Below are 21,523 nucleotides of genomic sequence, written 5' to 3'. Positions count from 1 at the left end.
TTAAGACAAGCATGTGTGGAATCAACCGGGCCAGGCTGGGGCCGACTGGGGCTACCCGGCCCGGGCCAACCCGGTACAGATGGGAATGGCCCATAAAACTGAACTACTTGTCATCCCAGCAAAACCATCCATACAGCACAATATCTCAATCCAGAATGACTTCCTATCTCTGGCTCCTTCAAAGGCAGTTCGAAATCTGGGTGTTGTGATTGATGAACACCTGACCTTTAAGATCATGTTGCCTCTGTTGCTCGTTCATGCCGCTTTGCGCTGAATAACATACGAAAGATCAGACTGTAGGAGCCATATGTGTCATTTCTTTTTGTGCACTTGAGAGGAGGCTTGGCCTCATGTTATTGGTTAATTGCTTGTGGAAGCACCAGCCTACTTAAGCCAACACAGATTGGACTCAGGTGTGGCTGGATGGGACAAACAGTTTTTTACTGTGTGGCGAGGACTGTGGCTGTATGTAAAGGACTCTGCGGACTGTCATTGGGGCAAGTAACGCATTCACTGAAACCCACTTTAACTGCTGTAAATGGATCATCATGGACATTTTGGAACCAGACAAAATAATAAACATCATCGGAAATAAACTCAAGCTGCATTTCTTTAAGCACACGTAAAGACCACCCGCAACAGCTACCAGGTAGTGCCAGTGTATAGGGCACTGACGCTACACAGACCATACCTAACACAACATGCCACCCAGCTCCTGGTGCAATCTACTGTCATCTCCCGCCTCGATTACTGCAACGCCCTTCTAACTGGTCTCCCAGGCTGTACTGTGAGACCTCTTCAAATGGTCCAGAACGCAGCGGCGCATCTGGTCTTCAATCAGCCAAAAAGAGCACACGTCACCCCTCTGTTCATTGAGCTCCACTGGCTACCGCTAGCAGCACGCATCAAATTCAAATTGCTAACACTAGCATACAAAGTCCGAGACGGTACGGCTCCCATCTACCTGAATCCTCTTGCAAAGGCTTACGTCTCGGCCCAGCCGCTCCGGTCATCACAGGATGGTCGGCTAGCAGTGCCTACACCACGCTCAGGACAATCCAGGCTCTTTTCATGCATCGTTCCACAAATGTGGAATGACCTTCCAAGCACTACCAGAACAGGAGCTTCCTTTTCTATTTTCAAGAAACTCCTGAAGACCCTGCTCTTCAGAGAGCATCTTCTTAACTAGCACCCTCCCTGCACCCGTCCCCCCTCTCTACTGTCCACTCCTTGTTCCCTCCTCTCCATGACTGATGTCAATGTTGTTGTTGTTATTGTTGTTGTTAGCCTCAAGGGCAACATGCCGATTATCACTTGTAAGTCGCTTTGGACAAAAGCGTCTGCTAAATACATAAACATAAACATATCCAGCCATGTACTGGTCTACTGCCCACAAGTGGAAGATCTACAGGTGGCGATGGCCTGTATGTATATTGTACTATAATTACATAATAAATGAAACTGATATGATTTGTTAACATCAAAATTTTCAGTTTAAAAAAGTAGATATTTGGAAATTTGTTGTTTCATATTCTATTCTTTTAAGGTTTAAAGTTAATGTGACAGTTTTATCTTAATGGACAATTACTGATAGCATAGGTGCGTTTCCTTTACCGGAACTTCAGGGTAAATGCAGCGAGGGGGAAATTGACCAGGAGATCCGAAGGCCCAGTTATCTTAGCTGCCGTGTCTCAAACCTGAAGCGTGTTCTTCCACACAGGAATGTGCTTGGACGCCAGCAAACTGCAACCACTGCATTGTGAGTGATGTCATCGATTGGCGCAGAACCCACCAACAACAGTTTTTTTTAAATGCCCACCCCGTATGCATTTCCTATTTCCTACGTCGATGTACGACGTCATTTCTGACTGAGTTACAACCAGTTGGTGGCATTCCCACCCACCACTTGCACCGGGCCTCCTATGGGGCACTCCCAGTACCTACCTCTGAGCAGAAACTCTGAAGGTTCCTGTAAACGTCAAGTGGAAATATGTCAGGAGATTCCGGTGAGTTTACCCTGAAGTTCCGGTGATGGAAACACAGCCTTTGTTGGTATATTTAGCATTTTTACCTGAATTTCTTGTTTTACTTGACTCTGAATATTCCTTTTAAATAAAAATTAATAAGAATTGAGGAAGAAAACCCAAATAATCAGTTCATTTAACCATAAGATAACATCTAGTATAAAACCAATCTTCAGCTGATCTCTTTAGAAAAGCTAATTTCATGCAGAAATACTCTTGAAAAACAAGGTTTATCTTTGCAACCCCATATAACCCAGTTCAGTTCTCCTCTACTCAGACCACAATACCACATCCTGAGCCAGAGCTTAAAATAAACTGGTTTTGTTCGGTTGTGCAGTATTTGCAAAATAATTTCAAGAGCACCTGGCTGCAGACCTCCACTGTCAGGCTGCTTCCGGTGGATGCTTCACTGTCAGGTCAGGAGGGGAAATGCACGGGATACATTACAAAATAAAACGTCAAACATACGCTTGTAATTGATAGATTTCAACATAAAATATCATGTAAAATCTATCAATTATTTCTCTATTGTTCATATGTAGTTGTCATTTAACATACTTACAGCTGTAATTTTTCAAAATGAATTAACGAACGGTCGGGATAGGTTTCAACATAAAACGCTAACATACTTCCGGTCGTCATATTTCTAAATAAAATCCCAAATGCTGTTTCGGTTGAATCGCTCTCCTCACAAACACATTTAATTTTTTAATATTACGTAAAATCTATCAATTATTTCTCTATAGTTCATATATAGTTGTCATTTATTTAGTAAACCTTAGTTTTGTTTGTCATTTTTGTTGTGTGTTTTCCTTTACTGTTGCACAACGTGGTCATTATGATATATTCTGTCATATCCTAAGACGTAATATTAAAAAATGAATGCGTTTCCGAGGAGAGCGATTCAACCGAAACAGCATTTGGGATTTTATTTAGAAATATGACGACCGGAAGTATATTAGCGTTTTATGTTGAAACCTACCCTGGCCATTCGTTAATTCATTTTGAAAAATTACAACCGTAAGTATGTTAAATGACAACTACATATTAACTATAGAGAAATAATTGATAGATTTTACGTAATATTTTATATTGAAACCTATCAATTACAAGCGTAAGTACGTTTGCAGTTTTATTTTGTAACGTATCCCGTGCATTTCCCGTCCTGACAGTGGAGCCTCCACCGGAAGCAGCCTGACAGTGTCGGTCTGCAGGTCTGCAGCCAGGTGCCTCTCAAACCGACTGGAGCGGGAGGAAGTGACGTCACAGAACGAGGATATTCAAAATAAAAGACCCAAACAAACCTTTCTCAAAATGTCTAAAAACATATATTTAAAACGAGAATGTTGAATGTAAAACAATTGTTTAGGGTAAGTAAAATTTAAAATATATTATTTAAGTCAATTACATAAAATTAGGGATTTCTGGTGGAATGAATTGCACATTTTTCTTTCCATGCTACACAAGCAGTAAACGAGAAGTGAACAATCATTAAATGCGCTGAAGGATCAGCCCCTCATTAAGCGGTGTGGGACTGTCATCATTCCGATCAGTAGCTGGCCTCAGTGGTTTTAGTTTCCTGCTACAAGGATGTAACCACTGCCAGGTGCACAATCTTAATTGTGGCTGACCCCATTCCTAATAGCCTCAGTCTAGACTCTAGAGAAATAGTTTACACCTTTCAGCATACACACATGGATAAATCTGTTGGTACCAGTTGATGAATGAAAGAAAACACACAATGGTCACAGAAATAACTTGAATCTGACAACAGTGATAAATGAAAATTGTATGAAACTTAATTAATGAAAGTCAGACATTGCTTTTCAACTATGCTTCAGTGGAATTATTTAAAAAAATAAATTCATGGAACAGGTTTAGACAAAAAGGTGCGCTAAAGCACATCTGGACAAGCCAGCTTCATTCTGGAATAAGGTGCTGTGGACTGATTCATATGGCGTCAGAATTCCGCCATATCTCGTGTACGCGTATTGTTCACATCGCACGTGCGAACGGGACTCGCGCGTGGAAGTTAGAACCTCCATGAGTGAAGATTCAACTAAAGCAGAGTTATTTGGGCATGAACACTGCGTGTTATGCATGGAGGATAAAGAACACAGCATTCTAAGAAAAACACCTGCTACCTACAGTAAAACACGATGGTGGGTCCATCATGCTGTGGGCTGTGTGGCCAGTGCAGGGACTGAGAATCTTGTTAAAGTTGAAGGACGCACGGATTCCACTCAATGTCAGCAGATTCTGGAGACCAATGTACAGATATCTGTGGCAGCTGAAGCTGCATGGGGGCTGGATCTTTCAACAAGACAACCACCCTAAACACTGCTCAACATCTACTAAGGCGTTTATGCAGAGGAACAAGTAGAACTCTGAAATAGCCACCTCAGTTCCAGACCTGGATATTATTGAAAATCTGTGGTGTGAGTGAAAGAGAGCTGTCCATGCTCAGAAGCATCAAACCTGAACGAATTAGAGAGGTTTGGTAAAGAAGAATGGTCCAAATGACCCTCCACCAGAATCCAGACTCTCATTAGAAGCTATAGGAAGCGTTTACCGGCTGTTATTTCTGCTAAAGGAGGTTCTGTGAAATATTGTGTTCATTTCTTTTTTGGGGTGCCCACATTTATGCACCTGCCTGACTTTGTTTAAACAAGTATTGCACACTTTCTGTAAATCCTATAAAATTTGTTTCACTTCTCACACATCACTGTGTGTGCTTTCTAATGGGCCATTCCCATCTGTACCGGGTTGGCCCGGGCCGGGTAGCCCCAGTCGGCCCCAGCCTGGCCCGGTTGATTCCACACATCCTTGCCTTAAGCCCATGTGGGCTGATTCTACCCACCAATCAGAGGCTTGCTCTAATGGAAGGTGTGAATTTGTTGTCAGCAGTGGGTGTGTTGGCCCTGGTTGGCCTGAAGCAGACCCCCTCGAGAAGAGGGCTGAGAATGAGCCTTAGTTGGCCCAGAAAAATACCAGGCCACCCAGATATGTAAACAACCTACGCTACCCGGCCCAGGCCGACCCGGTACAGATGGGAATGGCCCAAATATTATATGTTTCACTGAATTTTTGTATAGTAACAACCAACGATTTGTACAGGAAAATCACAAAGATTAACATGGCTGCCCAAACTTTCACATCTCACCCTAAATATTTGGTCACAAGCCACTGAAACAACCTTGTCTTTCAGACTGTCTCTGCACACAAATTGATAGCGCTAAAATCCATCAGAGCAACAAACACTATGACCTATTCAACGCTACGGCAATCAGGGCAGTCTCCATCGAACAAACAAAACCCTCCTTTTTTGAAATAAGTTGACTATCTGCTCGTGTCTGAAAGAAAAGCCCAGGCTGAAATCAACCAAAGTTGATGCCAAAGCCGTTTACCTGCAGAGCAAAATCTTTTTTTTACCGCCACGGTTTGTCTAGATTACTAGACTAGTAAATTATAGCACTTCTGGTGCATCGAGGGATCTAATCTGGTCAGAAATTCCTCATAAATGTTATGAAATAACAGTGTAATGCAAACATGACAACTTGTGTTTAAACAGCTGTAACATTTAATGGACTGGAGCTCCATTATAAACAGTCACACACTCTCATTAAACCACTTAAAGCACCCAGATGGAGCATCAGGATTAGTACCTTCACAAGAAGCCTGACATGTCTTGTCCTATACTTGTCTACTGCCCCCTGGTGGAGGATATACAATGGCGAGGAGCTGTTTTGTGTCTTATTAGGGTTATATTAGATAGAATCTCATAATTAAATAAAACCGATGGTTGTAGTGTTTTTATAATAATAATAATAATAATAATAATAATACATTTTATTTAAAAGCGCCTTTCAGAACACCCAAGGTCACTTAACAGAAAATATGTTCAGAAAATACATTAAAACAGCAATAAAACCACAATAAAATGCAAAGAAGAAAAAACAAAGAGAGAAACAGTTCAATAAAATTAGAGGTCATAGGCAGATTTAAACATATGTGTTTTGAGTTTGGTTTTGAAACGGGTGAAACTGTCGATGTTCCTGATGTCTGGGGGGAGTGAGTTCCAGAGACGGGGAGCAGAGCGGCTGAAAGCTCTGCTCCCCATGGTAGTGAGACGGACAGAAGGAACAGCAAGATGGATAGAAGAAGAAGATCTGAGAGAACGGGATGGGGTGTGAATACTTATAAGGTCTGAGATATATGGAGGAGAGAGGTTATGGATGGCTTTGAAGGTATGGAGGAGAATTTTGAAGATGGACCTGAATTTAACTGGGAGCCAGTGAAGCTGTTGGAGAACCGGGGTGATGTAGTGAAACATTAGTTAATAAACAGTTCTGTTTTCATATGTTGATTTTAATTTTTTATTATTAGTGGTAATTTGATTTCAGAGATAACATCTCACATATTTTTCATATTTTCTTTGACTCAGAATCCCTTTAGCCTGAGAATCCGATCCAGTTTTCTCATGTAAGCTAACTTTTGCTACGTTTTACAACCCTTTGCTGCTTTTTCTGGGTCGATGTTCTTTCTGCCATACTTTGGTCAGAGTTAAGCCTTCTGATAGAGTAATGCTTATTTTGAAAAAAAAAAAAGTATTTGTTCTGGCATAAATTATTGAAATGTTCAGTAAATTTCTAAACCTGCGCGAGCTTGTTGGTGGTTGTTGGAGCGGACATCAGCTGACCCCAGGCCATAACAGAGGCAGCTTACACAGATCTGGTGAGATGATTTCATCCAGTTAGAGCAAAAATAGATAATTAGCTCCTACTGGTTCTCATGATGGAAACAAATACTGTCAGGAGTGGTTGCCATGGTTTCAAATCCCTGAAAACTGATGATTTACTTCATATTCAAGCCTGGTTTATTCTGTTATTTAATCAGCCCATCTGACAGGGAGGCCTTTGTTTTGTGCAAAGTTTGATTTTGTAAGTTAGAGGTTTAAATGCTCTGCATGTTGTTATGAAAGAGGGGGATTTGGTCTGCAGTGGTTTATTTTTTAAAATCCAGCTTAATTAGGATCAAGGATTCTGGAGCTAAAGTTCCTCAAAAATGCAAAAATCCCTCAGAACCGCAGCAGCTCCAACAGGAAAGTCTTCATCAAGACAGGCTCTGCTGCAGCTTTTAGAAAACAGTTTCCGTCCCCAGGATTTTAAAACACCCCCCCAAAGCTTGTAAAAGAGCCGTGTTCATCTCACGCCTGCTTTGCATCGACATTCATGCAAATTAAGCACTTTGAGTAACTCCTGTTGTCTGCACCCAACCTGCAGGAGCGACGCACCTGGGAAATGCAGTTTCCATGATGGTGAATTAGTGTGTCGCTTCATTCATCACTGAGCGGAAAAAAGGAACCAATTCAACTTCTAAATTGGAGGAAGGACCATTGAACTTCCCTCTGATCAAGATCTGAGTCCAGGAGATGTCGGCATTTACGCTCAACAGAGGAGAAACGCAAACCTCCAAAACCTCCAAGGATCATAAAAAGGTAAAAATCATCCCAAAGCTCTTGTTATTCGTATCCAAGAGATAAATATTTGTATTTAATAAGTGCTCATGCATATATAATACATGATTGTAAATCAACAAAAATGATTTCATACATTTCTGTGTTTGGTAAAAGCAGTTTTAATATTACAGAATGAAAAATATGAAATTCTGACCCAGGAGGCAGAGGTAGGATCACATGACTTAACTTTAATTTGTTTTTCACATCAGAGGAAACTTTTTAATTTAAAAAGTAAACTCAAGGAAGTTTTCCAGTTCTCATTTTTCAGATGCTGTCCGGCTTCTCAGACCGAAAGCTAAACCCGTTTGTGTTATGTAGCTTATTCATCAAGAGGAACGTCCATTTGCCCACTTCTTCCTCGTTCTACGGCTAGCAACCAAAAATTAGACATCTGTTTAAAATGTTCCTCAATTCTAAGAGGAAGCTGATACCTTGTATGTGTGGTAGGGCTGGGCAATGTGGCTTAAAATCAATATCACGATATATTGAGGATTTCACCTCAAAAAAGATGAATGGACGATAACTACAGTTATGCACAGAAACAAAAGTTGTCCACTAGAGGGGGCTGTCACATGTATCACGCTGAGTCACATTTTTACATGACTCAAGGTGGTAGAGCTCCTTAAAGGGACATGAATGCTGCCAACCTACACACATCATTTAGTTTTTTTATTATTAGATTTATTGACATGGGAAAAATGATCACGATAAGAGTCAGAAATTTCGATAACGATACATTTTCGATTTATTGCCCAGCCCTACTGTGTGGCACGACTGTGTTTACACACAAAAAGTTTTTTAGGCTAACTTAGGGCCCTGTGTTTTTTGCGACGTGGAAAACGCAGACAGAAACACGAAATTTAACTAATCAACATAGTAACACCTATTTTTCTGCACAGACAACATACTTTTGTTCTTTAATAATTTTACTCCTCTTATTAAAAGACCTCGCTAAACTACTCTATGTTCCAGCCTAGCAAGCCATCCTGTATATGTAAATATATAGTAGTGGGGTAGGGTAGAATCTATGGTTGTCTTTCAAATGGTCTCTGGACACAGATGGACAGCGCTAGCATCAATCAGAGCAACAGACAAAGTGACATTAGGACTGGGCAATCAATCAAAAATTAATAGTCATCGAAATGTCTGACTCTAACCGATATCGTTTTTCCCATGTCAATAAATTTAATAATAAAAGATGAAAATATGTGTGTTTGTTAAATGATAATGATAAATGACCCGCACTTGTGTAGCACCTCTCAGAGTAAGGACTCCAAAGCGCTTTACACTACAGTGTATCATTCATCCATTCACACACACACATTCACACACCGGTGGGGATGAGCTACGATGTAGCCACAGCTGCCCTGACAGAGGCGAGGCTGCCAAGCACAGGCGCCACCGGTCCCTCCGACCTCCACCAGCAGGCAAGGTGGGTTAAGTGTCTTGCCCAAGGACACAACAGCAGAATTCTCTGTCTGAAAGCCGGGATCGAACCTGCAACCTTTCGATTACTGGACAACACGCTCAACCTGTTGAGCTACTGCTGCGCCCAGTAGTAGCTCAGCATTCCTGTCCCTTTAAAAAGCTGTACCACCTCGATCACATGACAACGTGACTCAACATAATAAACATGACAGCCCCGCCTAGTGGACAGCTTTTAATTCTGCACATACCTGTAGTTATCGTCTATTTATCGTTATCAAGGTGAAATCCTAAATAGATCATGATATTGATTTTAGGCCATATCACCCAGCCCTACATGACATATTCATCAGTATGGAAATCAGTCAGTAGGGCACAGCCATACACCACCAAATGAAGAAAAAGCTATTACATCCTGTTTTGGAAATGTATCACCTCTATCTGCTATCTCATGTCGAATCATCCAAAGTTAATGTCAAAGCTGTATCAAATTACGCCAGTCCTAAAACGATGCCATCTTTGTAGTTTTCCTCTGTTGCAGCTCTGGTGCTAAGCCCACTCAACATACAAACATAAAGCGCTGTGATTGGACAGACCAAAAACTGTTCAGTCCTATGTTAGACATGCTGATAGCTGATTTGTAGTCATGCTAATTACAAACTTTTACAAGCTGATAAATCTTAAAGCTTCCTTCTGGTGTATTTCTCTTATCCGATGGCACCATCTTGTGGCTGACAAGCATATTACACAAAAACGCTGTTCCTCTGTTTTTTTAAGATGGCGACTTCACGTTTCTGTTTTATGTGCTTTCTTAGCCGACAAACAGAGCTAAAACACGTTGTTTTACGAGTATTATTCTCATGTCATGTTGCGTTTTCATATATTTAAATTTTAGAGACTTTCTTGTCCGTGAAAAGTTCATCAACTCTGCATCAGCCGAGGTATTCCTTAAATTTGAAGCGTCTAAGCGGTAGTCGCTATTGGTTAGTTCTGGGTGGCGCTCAGTTTCCTATTGCATGAAGCTCTGCCGGGCAGGGGGTGTGCTTAGCAATTAAATAAATAAATAAAGACATATTGCTTGTATTACATCACAGTACATGATAAGATAATCACTTTTACGGATTTCTGACAAATCGTACATAATTTCTGAAAGAGGAAATCTCCGGAAAGCAGCTTTAAAGTACGTGACTGGCGGGGTCGAAACACACTTCATTACTTTTCATTTAAAATGCAGTACAACATATGTGTGATCCAGGGTGTAAGGCAAAGCAGATTAGAAAATAGCTCTTTTAGCCCCGTTGACTTGCATAAATTTTTTCGTTCTTCCCAGAAAGGGAGGAGACCTTTTTCTGCTGTTTAAATGAAAACTAATAATGGGTGTTTTGAGTACGCCAGTCACGTACTTTGACATTTAATCAGCTTGTAAAAGTTGTAATTAGCATGTCAACAAACCAGACATCAGTACATTGCATATGTGACAACTCCACATGATCTCCTCTCCCCTCAATACTTGCTACTTACCAAATAGCCAGATTTATGGTGGTTCTTTCCTCCTATGGGAAGGATTTGAAGTTGGCTGAACTTACAGCCATTTTCCCTCTGTTTTCTCCGTTTCTGGTTTAATGACGTCACTTTTAGTGAAGCATATTTGTAGTCTTGGACTTATTTTCACACAAAACCTAAAATAGCATTTCCCCCGTTCAAAAATAAGCACGTTCTTGGTATCAAAATGCTTAAAAATTCACGGACATCATATGTGAAATCTATGGCACGGCATGGCAAGCAGAATTAGAAAATAGGGTTTTTAGCCCCATTTGACTTGTATTCATTTTTTCGTTCTTCCGGGGACCCATGGTCGTGACTTAGGCTCCCTATTCTATATATAGAACGTGGCTTGACTGACCTTTTGCTACTGCTGCAATTAGTCTAGATTTCTAGGCTATCAATGTTGAGCCCTGAGCACTTTGTTGTGTTTGTGACAGTTAAATAACAGCCATTACATTTAAAATTCTGTGCTGAGTTGTTGAATTGTTATTAATTATCTTGAATATTACACACACATATGGTTAGAAACGAAAAAAGGGAAATTGGGGAATAATAGGAAAAATTTTTAGGAAAAAAACTAAATGGAAATTTCATCGCGCTCTAGCTAAGTGTAATGCTAGCTTTGATAGCTGCTAGCATCATTCACTACATTTAAAGAGCAGCTAAAGTTACTTTTGTTATGTGTTAAATGCAAAAAATGGCTTAAAAAGCTTCATATGACAACATTGCTACTATAATCTGTTGGAATTTGCTGTATTTTCATTTTAAATTACACCATAGAACAATGTGTAGGCTGTACATAGCTATAGCTAGCTGCCGTGTTAGCCTGCTCAAGTAAGATAGCAAGTCATTACCAAAACATGTTTGGAAGTAAATTAGCAATAAATTTAAATTAGAGCTGAGTAAATCTGAAAAAGTGTAATTAAAAAACATGTTTCACATTTTTATTTGGACAAAACGTTTCTAAAAAAATAAATTAAGTGTAAAAATGCAAAGGCAATGAATGTAAGAAGACAGAAGATAAAGTGTCTCAGTTGTGTTTTAAAACTTTCATCTAAAATATTTTTAGCCCACAGCAGAGGCACTGAAAGGAGCCATCCAGCTGGGTATCGGGTACGCTGTGGGAAACCTCAGCTCCAAACCTGACAGAGATGTTCTTATGCAGGACTTCTCAGTGCTGGAGACCGTCTTCCTGCCCAGGTACACTCAGTTTCAGCATCTGGAATCACTGGGCTTGTTACAGACTTTTTAGAAATACATATATTAGATTTCTTTGTGACATTAAAGATGTTGTTGACTGAAAAACATTTTTTAAATGATTATTTCTGATTATCGGTCACTCTGTGAGTGGTTCTTGCAGACTGAACATGAAAATAGTCTCCTACACCTATCGTCTGCATTAGCGTCTGATAGAAAACAGATGGTGAATCTCTAGGATTAGAAAATCCTGACAGATCTACGTCACACTGTCACTTAACATTCATGGACTCACCCATTTTGACTCATGATAGGGAAGGCTGTTATTAGTTTTGGCGTCCAGGAAACAGCAGTGAACGTCTTGGCTAGTTTTAGCTAACCATTAGCATTAGCAACTTTACTACACAGCAGAACTCCTCCAGGTTTGTGTTATTTGTGGAGATAAAACAACCACTTTGCAAGACAGTGGTAGAGTCGCACTCGCTCCTCCTAAAAATTAAATTATAAGATTAAATGTGTCAGTTTGATGTTCCGGGCCCCAAATTAGCAGCTTCTCCGCCGGCGGTGGCAGCAGAGACAAGAGGGGGATGGAGTCTGTGTTTCACCAGCATCAGAAAAGATGTTAGGTGTTAATGTCTACGTTTTTATTTCAACGGTTACTTCTTTTTCAAGTTATTATTTAACCCCTTAGCATTCCAGCGTGGGACAAAACCCCACTGAGTTCATTAAACCTGGAAATTTAAGGGGCTAATTAGATTATCGTACTTTCCCAGGGTATACAGGTCCTTCTCAAAAAATTAGCATATTGTGATAAAGTTCATTATTGTCTGTAATGTACTGATAAACATTAGACTTTCCAATCCAATCCAATCCAATTTTATTTATAAAGCGCATTCACAAGGCATTACAACCAAACAAGGCGCTGTACACTAAAAATGTTGGTTAATTAAACAGGCGTTATATAAACATGTCAAACACAGATAAAAGATAAAAAGGAAATACAACAAAAAACCTTCAAATAATTATGCTCAGTTATGCACTCAATTCTTGGTCGGGAATCCTTTTGCAGAAATGACTGCTTCAGTGCGGCGTGGCATGGAGGCAATCAGCCTGTGGCACTGCTGAGGTGCTATGGAGGCCCAGGATGCTTCGATAGTGGCCTTAAGCTCATCCAGAGTGTTGGGTCTGGCGTCTCTCAACTTTCTCTTCACAATATCCCACAGAGTCTCTACGGGGTTCGGGTCAGGAGAGTTGGCAGGCCAGTTGAGCACAGTAATACCATGGTCAGTAAACCATTTACCAGTGGTTCTGGCACTGTGAGCAGGTGCCAGATCGTGCTGAAAAATGAAATCTTCATCTCCATAAAGCTTTTCAGCAGATGGAAGCATGAAGTGCTCCAAAATCTCCTGATAGCTAGCTGCATTGACCCTGCCCTTGATAAAACACAGTGGACCAACACCAGCAGCTGACATGGCACCCCAGACCATCACTGACTGTGGGTACTTGACACTGGACTTCAGGCATGTTGGCATTTCCCTCTGCCCAGTCTTCCTTCAGACTCTGGCACCTTGATTTCCTAATGACATGCAAAATTTGCTTTCATCTGAAAAAGTACTTTGGACCACTGAGCAACAGTCCAGTGCTGCTTCTCTGTAGCCCAGGTCAGGTGTTTCTGCCGCTGTTTCTGGTTCAAAGGCGGCTTGACCTGGGGAATGTGGCACATGTAGCCCATTTCCTGCACACACCTGTACACGGTGGCTCTGGGTGTTTCTACTCCAGACTCAGTCCACTGCTTCCGCAGGTCCCCCAAGGTCTGGAATCGGTCCTTCTCCACAATCTTCCTCAGGGTCCGGTCACCTCTTCTGGTTGTGCAGCGTTTTCTGTCACACTTTTTCCTTCCCACAGACTTCCCACTGAGGTGTCTTGATACAGCACTCTGGGAACAGCCTATTCGTTCAGAAATGTCTTTCTGTGTCTTACCCTCTTGCTTGAGGGTGTCAATGATGGCCTTCTGGACAGCAGTCAGGTCGGCAGTCTTACCCATGATTGTGGTTTTGAGTAATGAACCAGGCTGGGAGTTTTTAAAAGCCTCAGGAATCTTTTACAGGTGTTTAGAGTTAATTAGTTGATTCAGATGATTAGGTTAATAGCTCGTTTAGAGAACCTTTTCATGATATGCTAATTTTGTGAGATAGGAGTTTTGGGTTTTCATGAGCTGTATGCCAAAATCATCAATATTAGAAACAATAAAAGGTTTGAACTACTTCCGTTGTGTGTAATGAACCTAATATATATGAAAGTCTAATGTTTATCAGTACATTACAGACAATAATGAACTTTATCACAATATGCTAATTTTTTGAGAAGGACCTGTAATTCAGTCCATTTTTTAACAAGATTTTGGGACTCAAATGTGATGACCAGCTAGCTGGGCTTCACTGAACCCTAACCCTACTTAAATAAAGAGTTGCTTTTGTGGCTTCTAAAGCAGAAAAATGGCATGAATTAGTATTTTACTACATATATAATATTTTTTTAAACTTTCAATCTTACTTATGGGGTCTAAATGTATTATATCAATTTTCACATAAACATTTCTAGATCTGATGAAACTAAACCTCTACATGTTAATGGAAGCCAGTTCCCTATCAGCATCCGCTTGTGTCTGCTTCACCATTACTGAATCAAACATGTCCAGAATCAGAATCAGAATCAGAATGAATTTTATTGCCAGCGCTCCTTCCAGAGCGTAGGAACGTGACTCCATAGTACAACCTGACCAAGGTTACACACACACACACACATATAGACAAGACAGATACAGGCAGACCATGGGAGCAGCCATGACGGCGCTCCTACAGTTATGCACTTATGTACAGTCCACATCCCATAGTGACCCGTCCGTCTTTTACTCTCTGCAGTGAGGGCAGCAGCCTGACTCCAGCTCATCGCTTCCCAGATTTCCGTCTGAAAACCTATGCGCCGCTGGCTTTCCGGTACTTCAGAGAGCTGTTTGGAATCAAACCGGACGACTATCTGGTGGGTGGAGAAGGTTGTTTCTGTTACGCCTGCATGTGACGGTGGTTTCCACAGATGTGGTTTCAGCATGTCTCTTTGGTCGTGTCTCAGTACTCCATCTGTAAAGAGCCACTGATAGAGCTGTCCAACCCTGGAGCCAGCAGTTCCTGGTTCTACCTCACCAGTGACGATGAGTTCATCATCAAGACGGTGCAGCATAAAGAGGCTGAGTTTCTGCAGAAGCTGCTCCCTGGTTACTACATGGTGAGAGGATGAGAACAAACACTTCCTGCCTCTACTGAGACGGTCTTTTCTGCAGAGCTTCTGCCTCACACCTTTCCCATATGAGGTTGAGTCATTTGCAGGTTCTGGTTTCTGCTGAAATCTCTTGTCTTGTACCACGTGAACCATCTAACTACTCATCTCCGTCTCTCTTCATCTTACATTTGTCACCACAGAACCTGAATCAGAACCCGAGGACGCTGTTGCCCAAGTTTTACGGACTTTACTGCATCCAGTGCGGTGGTGTCACTGTCCGTGTGGTGGTGATGAACAACATCCTGCCACGAGCCATGCAGATGCACTACAAGTACGACCTGAAGGGTTCGTCTTATAAACGTCGCGCCTCGCGTAAGGAACGTGCCAAAGCCTCGCCCACGTTCAAAGACCTGGACTTCCAGGAGATGCACGAAGGGCTTTTCTTTGATGCGGACACCTACAGCGCCCTGATGAAGACGCTACAGAGAGACTGCCGGGCAAGTTCTTTTAGATATTTATCATTCTAGGAAAAAAATGTTTCATGTAAATAGTAAAAATGGGGTTCTGTAGGAGAGCAGGGGAATGATGATGGGTGAGGAGGTCCACAGGTGGATGAACCCACTAGTCGAGATGCCGTCATTGTACTGGGGGTGCACCTTGGTGCTTCCAGTTCCACCATATGTGGATCACAAGATGGCTGTTTTCTCCAGGAGATGCCCAAAATAACATTAACTGAGGCACATTAGCTCCTGGAAGTTATGCCCACATAAGGAGGACGCGTAGCCAGCTGATTACGGTGCAGCTACATTAGGAGAGGAGAACTTCAGCCGGTAAATGCTGAACGTCTCTCCGTGGGTGAATGTGTGTGGCGGTAGGTTAGGGTAAACCAACCGGGGCCCGTATCAGCTAAGCTGAATGCAACTGTTACTGTTTCGGTTTCTCATCACTTCTTTTACTCCTCCTTTATCTTAGTTTCAGCATAGTTGCTTTTAGAGGGAGATTTTTGTTTGAGGTTAGCCGTTATTGCTGTCCCTGGGAGGATATCTGTTTGTTTGGGTGGTTTATTCACGGTGGGGCGGGTGTGAATGAGCTTTGATTACAGGGAGCACGAGGGCTTTCGCTTTAGCTCACCGTACTTTGTGTTGGCTCTTCTGCTAGCAGCTTGTGCTTTTAACCCATCGACATATATACTGGACAATTCGTGTCCATAGGCTCCAGTAATAAGTTTTTAAGCCAAAATGGGAGGTGGCCACCACCGCCATTTTGACCAAGCCCTGACAATTCCACAAAAGGGAAGAGAGGTGGAGCTGAGGGTGGGGCTGTAAGGCTGGGATCAAATGACGACACCCGTCAAACTGAAGCGATGTAGCTACAAGCTAACCCAAAGCTAACGCGGAGGTGGGAGCTAAGCTAACGGAGGTAGCTACCTAGCTACAACCGGAGTTAACTGTGCACAACACCGGAGCTTCTGCATCAGAGATGCACCGGGCTGACCGCTGGGTAAAACCGGGTGGAACACAGAGGTTTCCTGAGAGCTCCACAAGCCGGCAGCCGCGCAACAGACAGGCGCCGAGCTGCGGGGAGGGGACCACACCGATGGTCGGAACCCAACTCCACCAACATGTTATACTTCAACCCATCTTCAAAAATGCAGTGTTATGTTAAATGCACTGGATTTTACCCAATTACATTTAAATTTCATGGTTAAACAGTACATGTTGAATAAACAAATGAGAATCCGCACACTTCAATCTGCGATGTAGGAGTTTAATTATTCAGAATTTTAGGCTTTTAATACACTTAAACAGAAGAGTGAGAAAAAACATTCACCCCCCCTCAGAGTTGTCATGAGTGTAAACTAGATCATTTAAACCAAAAACATGTTCTGGTACCAGGCTGTAAACATGTTTATTTCTGCTGTGAAATTGGTATTTTTAACATGGGAGTCAATGAGGATTTGCTCGCTTCTGACACCAGCCCCTAGTGGATGAGGGTGGAACTGCAATTTGTTTCACTTCCGCGTTGGCTTCAATTTCAGACCAGTATTATGGGAGCTTGTTTTAAACCCTGATTAACTGGTGTTGTGTGTGGATGCCTGGGTGCCCTGGGTCAGCTCTCCTCCTTTTAGGGTTTAGTTTTAGTAGATTTTTAGTGATCTTTTAATCTCTTTTACTAGTGAACCTCTTTTCTATGTTTTTGTGGTTATTGAATTACTTTTTTGATGTCGGTAAAATGATTGTTAATTTGTTAGCATGACTCTGCTGTTGTTCTTTAGTTTTACTGTTGGTTTAGGATAAAGGCATCCTCCCGGCTAAGCCCCGGGTCAGGGACTCTCAGTTCTTAAAGGGTCTTCTGGACTGCTCCTTATTAGACAGCAGGTGTGGGAGTACTCAGGCCCAAAGTCAAAGAGAAATCACATGGGGCAAATGTTTCCTATTAGCAAATTCCTGTCCCTGTATTTATATAAAACTTGTTAAAAAAAAGTTTCACAACAAGAAATTATGTCTGTTGCTCTGTAGATTGTCATTCAGATTAGAAGAAGCAACAGCTGCTGCCTGTCCCCCCCCCCCACACCCACACACCCTAACCAAACACTCAAAGAAATTGAGTTTCAGTCGTACTTGCTTGGTTTTCCAATCAACTTCCCATTTCAGTTCCAGGACCGCTCCCAGCTGTTTTCTAAGCCGATCATCGCTGCACGGTTCCTGATAACATTACGTAACGGCGTCAGACCAGTCCACCGCACAGAGCCCCGGTCGCTCACGCTCTGCTGGGTTCCACAGACATACTAATATTATTGTAGCATACCAAAAGGCCGAGTATTTCATCAAAATGACCAGAAGTTAACTTTTAACTTACAGGTCGGTCTGACACCGTGGTGCCGATATGAAGAAATGAACTCGAGCCAATATTCCTAACATCGTACTTCATGAGCTTCAAGGTTGCGAGATGCAGGACTTTTTATCTTTTACTCTCTGCATAAAGCTTGTCTTTCTTGTCATAAATGACTTTAAAACTCCATATAATCATATTCTGTTGAATGAACAATTTTTAAAATCCAAAGTGTTTGAATTATGTGTCCTATACACACATTGCGGGTAAAAATGAATATTTTACCTGTAATGATTTATTTCAGACCTTAAGCTACACCAGATCAGTAATTGTTGATTAGAAATTTAATCTTTCAGTATGAACAAAATAATATCATAATTTTATTGTAAAGGATGGATCATTTACATCTTACTTATGAACCATAAAATGTGAGATTCCATAGAAATATGAAATATCAATCTGATGGATCTTTGACTATTTTATTTTATTTTTATTTTTTATTATTATTTTTTTTTTTACCGTGTCCTGTCTGGCTGTGAAGCAAGCAGAATTGATGTCTGAATGCTGGTGACAAGCCTTACAGATTTATTCTCGGGTGGAGCATCAAAGCGTCTGCTTTTAATGTCACGCCTGATACTTAAAACTTTATTGTTATTGTTGTTGAATGCTTTGTAATTCCGACCAGACACGGAGACAGAGGTGAAAGAGAAAGGAAGAGAAAAGGTGGAGAGAGAGGAGGGGGGGGGGGGGGGGTTCCACAAAAATAAACAATGAACAAGAGTCTGCTTCTACACCTGCAGAAAAAGACAAAAAAAAAAAGGACACAAAAAAGGGACACAACAACAATACAACAAGATCTACCTATCACTGCGTCAACTTGATGAAAAAAAAAACAAAAAAAAAAACAATATATATATATATATATATATATATATATATATATACATATACACACACATATATATATATATATATATATATATATATATATATATATATATACACATACACACAATCAACATTGCTTAACTGAAGAATCACGATAATAAATCACAATGCATTAAGTGCCCCCCATAGTCTTAAGACATGTGTTGAACGTGCCCAAGCCCATACTTTTGAGAGCACCATGTGAGCACCTGTGTGTGTACACGCGCTTGTTTATTTAAGGTTTCTCTATAGGAGCGTCCAACAGAGAGTGTGAGGGACCACAGATCCGCCCCCCAAAGATGTGCAGGAGACGGGGGGAGCTCCAAGTCCCAGAGATCCAGGCGTTGCCCCAGAATGCAGGAACCCCAAGGAGACTGCAACCAGAAAGGCCCCCGCCCCCCTCGAGAGGCACAGAGGATCGCCCCGGGGGGCCACAACCAGCAGCCAGCAGAGTCCCTGGAGATATCAGCGGCAAGCCCACAGGCCCGCCCGCAGCCTCCCACCCCCTAGCCGGCCGAGCCCGGGACCCAGCAACCCGGGACCCAGGGGTGACCACCCCCGCCGGGGACCCAGCAGAGCCCAGGGACCCAGACCCCACCAGGCAGCCACCGGGATCTATCAGGCAGATGCCAAAATCTTAAACCCCCAGACCCGGTTGCCACGAACACTCAGGCAGACCATGGCACAAGCCCCCACACCAGGTGTGGCAGGGGGAGGGGGGACAAAGATCTATATAATCAAGAGAAGTTCCAGGAGAGGGGAGGACCCAAAGGCCCCACCTGACATATACAGTCATACACAAACACAGTCACACACTCCCTCCCTCATGCTCACACATGCACATACAACCCAAGACTTACAAAAATGCACGCCGGACACTCACTCATGCTCCCCATACACACCCTATTAACTCTGGTCCCGGTACTGCTGCACATGGGGTACAACCATCACCGGTAACCAGAGTTTGACCCTTTCTGCTGGGGTGCTGATGAGCAGGCTCCCCCGCCCAACGCTGAGCACAGCAACCCACCACCCCAGACCCCAACCAGACGGCCAGATCTCCCTCCTAGCCTCCAGCCCCAGGAAGCCTAGCAACAACAGAGGTGGCTAAGACCCCTAGTCTCCCTCCACCTGCTCCAATATAGTGTTGTGTGATCATGAGGTGTATTCCATGGCTGTGGTGAGTGGGCAGTGCGGGCATCATCCGGCATATGTCAGCTGATGCCACCGCACCACCCCACTTACACCCTCAGCCATCAGTGTCTAAGTGCGGTTTAAAATTGGAAGTGGGCACCGGCACTCGGGAGGAGGCTGAAATATCCCCCTGCCAAATGCCGTTGAATGTGCTCACTCCCAAGGCCCTAAGTGTGTGTTTGTGTGGAATGTCGTCAGTGGAAGTGTATAAGGTGCAAATAAAATTGGGGGGCAGGTTGCCACAGGAATGCGGAAATGGGGTCCATACCCGCACTCCCTGACTTGCCCACCCCCCAAGGTCCTATGTGTATGTTTGTGTGATGATGTGAGGGAGCAGGAGGAGAGAAATATGTGGGGATGGGGAGGAATGGCTGGTTGGGCTTAGCCCTCCAGGGAGCCAGCTCCCCTACTGGCCCCAATAGGCACCTCTGTTGTCAAACTGCCACCCAGGGCATGGAGACCCCAGCCCATCCTGCCAGGGCCCAAAGCAGCAGCATTACAGAGCCTCACGGAGTCCGAGGGCACCAACCCAGCCCCATCCCAGCAGAATATCTATGCCCACCCCTGCATTTGCACAACTTCCAGAATATATAAGACATGGGACATCCAGGTAAGGTTTGGTCCTCCCCGTCCTGGACCTCCCCCTCCCCTGTGATGGAACGGCAGAGGAGCCAAGGTCTACCTGAGGCCCCCGAACCCGGGCCAGGCACTGCTGAAGGTTCCTGCCTTCCTCCTGGCAGCATACATGTCAGGACCCGACCCCCAAGGCCCCGCCCAGATCCCCACACGGGGCCGGCCACCCCCAAACCCCGAGCCCCCAGGCCCCCACCCAGACCCGCCCAGGGGTATTGCAGCTGCCAGGCAGTGACCCATGGCCGCCGCCAAGATCCCCAAGGGGCCCCACTCACAACCGCCAGCAGTCCACCCCCCGAGGCAACCCAAGCACCTCCAGAGGGGGGCAACAGCCCCCCATCCCCAGACACCCCCAGTGAACCCACCTCCAGGGAACATCCGGATACTCCAAACTCAGACCCCACACCCCCCCACCCACACCATCCCGCAGGACAACATCAATGGCCCCCCACCCTCGCTATGTGATGGAACCGATCAAAGGAGCCCAGAGAGATTCATCTGAAGTGGAAGCAGAGGCTATATCAAGTGCAATATGATCTAACAAAAGATTTCTATACTGGTTAATGCAGAGACTTTCTCTATTTTTCCAATTCAAGAGGATAGTTTTCTTAGCGAGGCATATGGCAGTCAGAACCACGTGAACCAAAGATGTTGCAATCGGGACATTGTGCAGCTGTCCCAGTAAACAAAGAGAGGGGGAAGTTGTGATATGACATTTCAGACATTTTGACAGATCCTCACATACTCTACAAAATTCCTGGACAGGTGGGCAGGACCACAGTGCATGAATGTAATTGTCAGGAATGTTGTTTGTGCAGTGTGTACAGGTGTCAGACGACACAAACCCCATCTTGAACATCCGATGACCTGTATAGTGTACTCTGTGTAGAATTTTGTACTGAATTAATTGTAAATTGGGGTGTCTGATCATTTTAAAAGTTTTTAAACAAGT

The 21,523-nt window shown here is 43.1% G+C and overlaps 1 protein-coding gene across 1 annotated transcript in view; it reads left to right on the top strand.

Annotated features, from left to right (window-relative positions):
- pip5k1ba (phosphatidylinositol-4-phosphate 5-kinase, type I, beta a) overlaps window positions 1-21,523 on the top strand; it is a 42,552-nt gene that overhangs the window by 4,543 nt on the left and 16,486 nt on the right. The window contains exons 2-6 of the mRNA XM_054744922.2: window positions 7,307-7,521; window positions 11,582-11,712; window positions 14,631-14,748; window positions 14,839-14,991; window positions 15,186-15,482. Of these exons, the coding sequence (XP_054600897.2) occupies window positions 7,456-7,521; window positions 11,582-11,712; window positions 14,631-14,748; window positions 14,839-14,991; window positions 15,186-15,482 (765 nt within the window). The 5' untranslated portion in view covers window positions 7,307-7,455. The remainder of the gene's footprint in view (window positions 1-7,306; window positions 7,522-11,581; window positions 11,713-14,630; window positions 14,749-14,838; window positions 14,992-15,185; window positions 15,483-21,523) is intronic.

The sequence above is a fragment of the Nothobranchius furzeri genome, chromosome 6, assembly GCF_043380555.1.
Source record: "Nothobranchius furzeri strain GRZ-AD chromosome 6, NfurGRZ-RIMD1, whole genome shotgun sequence".
Lineage (NCBI taxonomy): Eukaryota > Metazoa > Chordata > Actinopteri > Cyprinodontiformes > Nothobranchiidae > Nothobranchius > Nothobranchius furzeri.
Note: the sequence above shows the minus strand (reverse complement) of the source record. Positions and strands in the feature narration are given on the sequence as shown.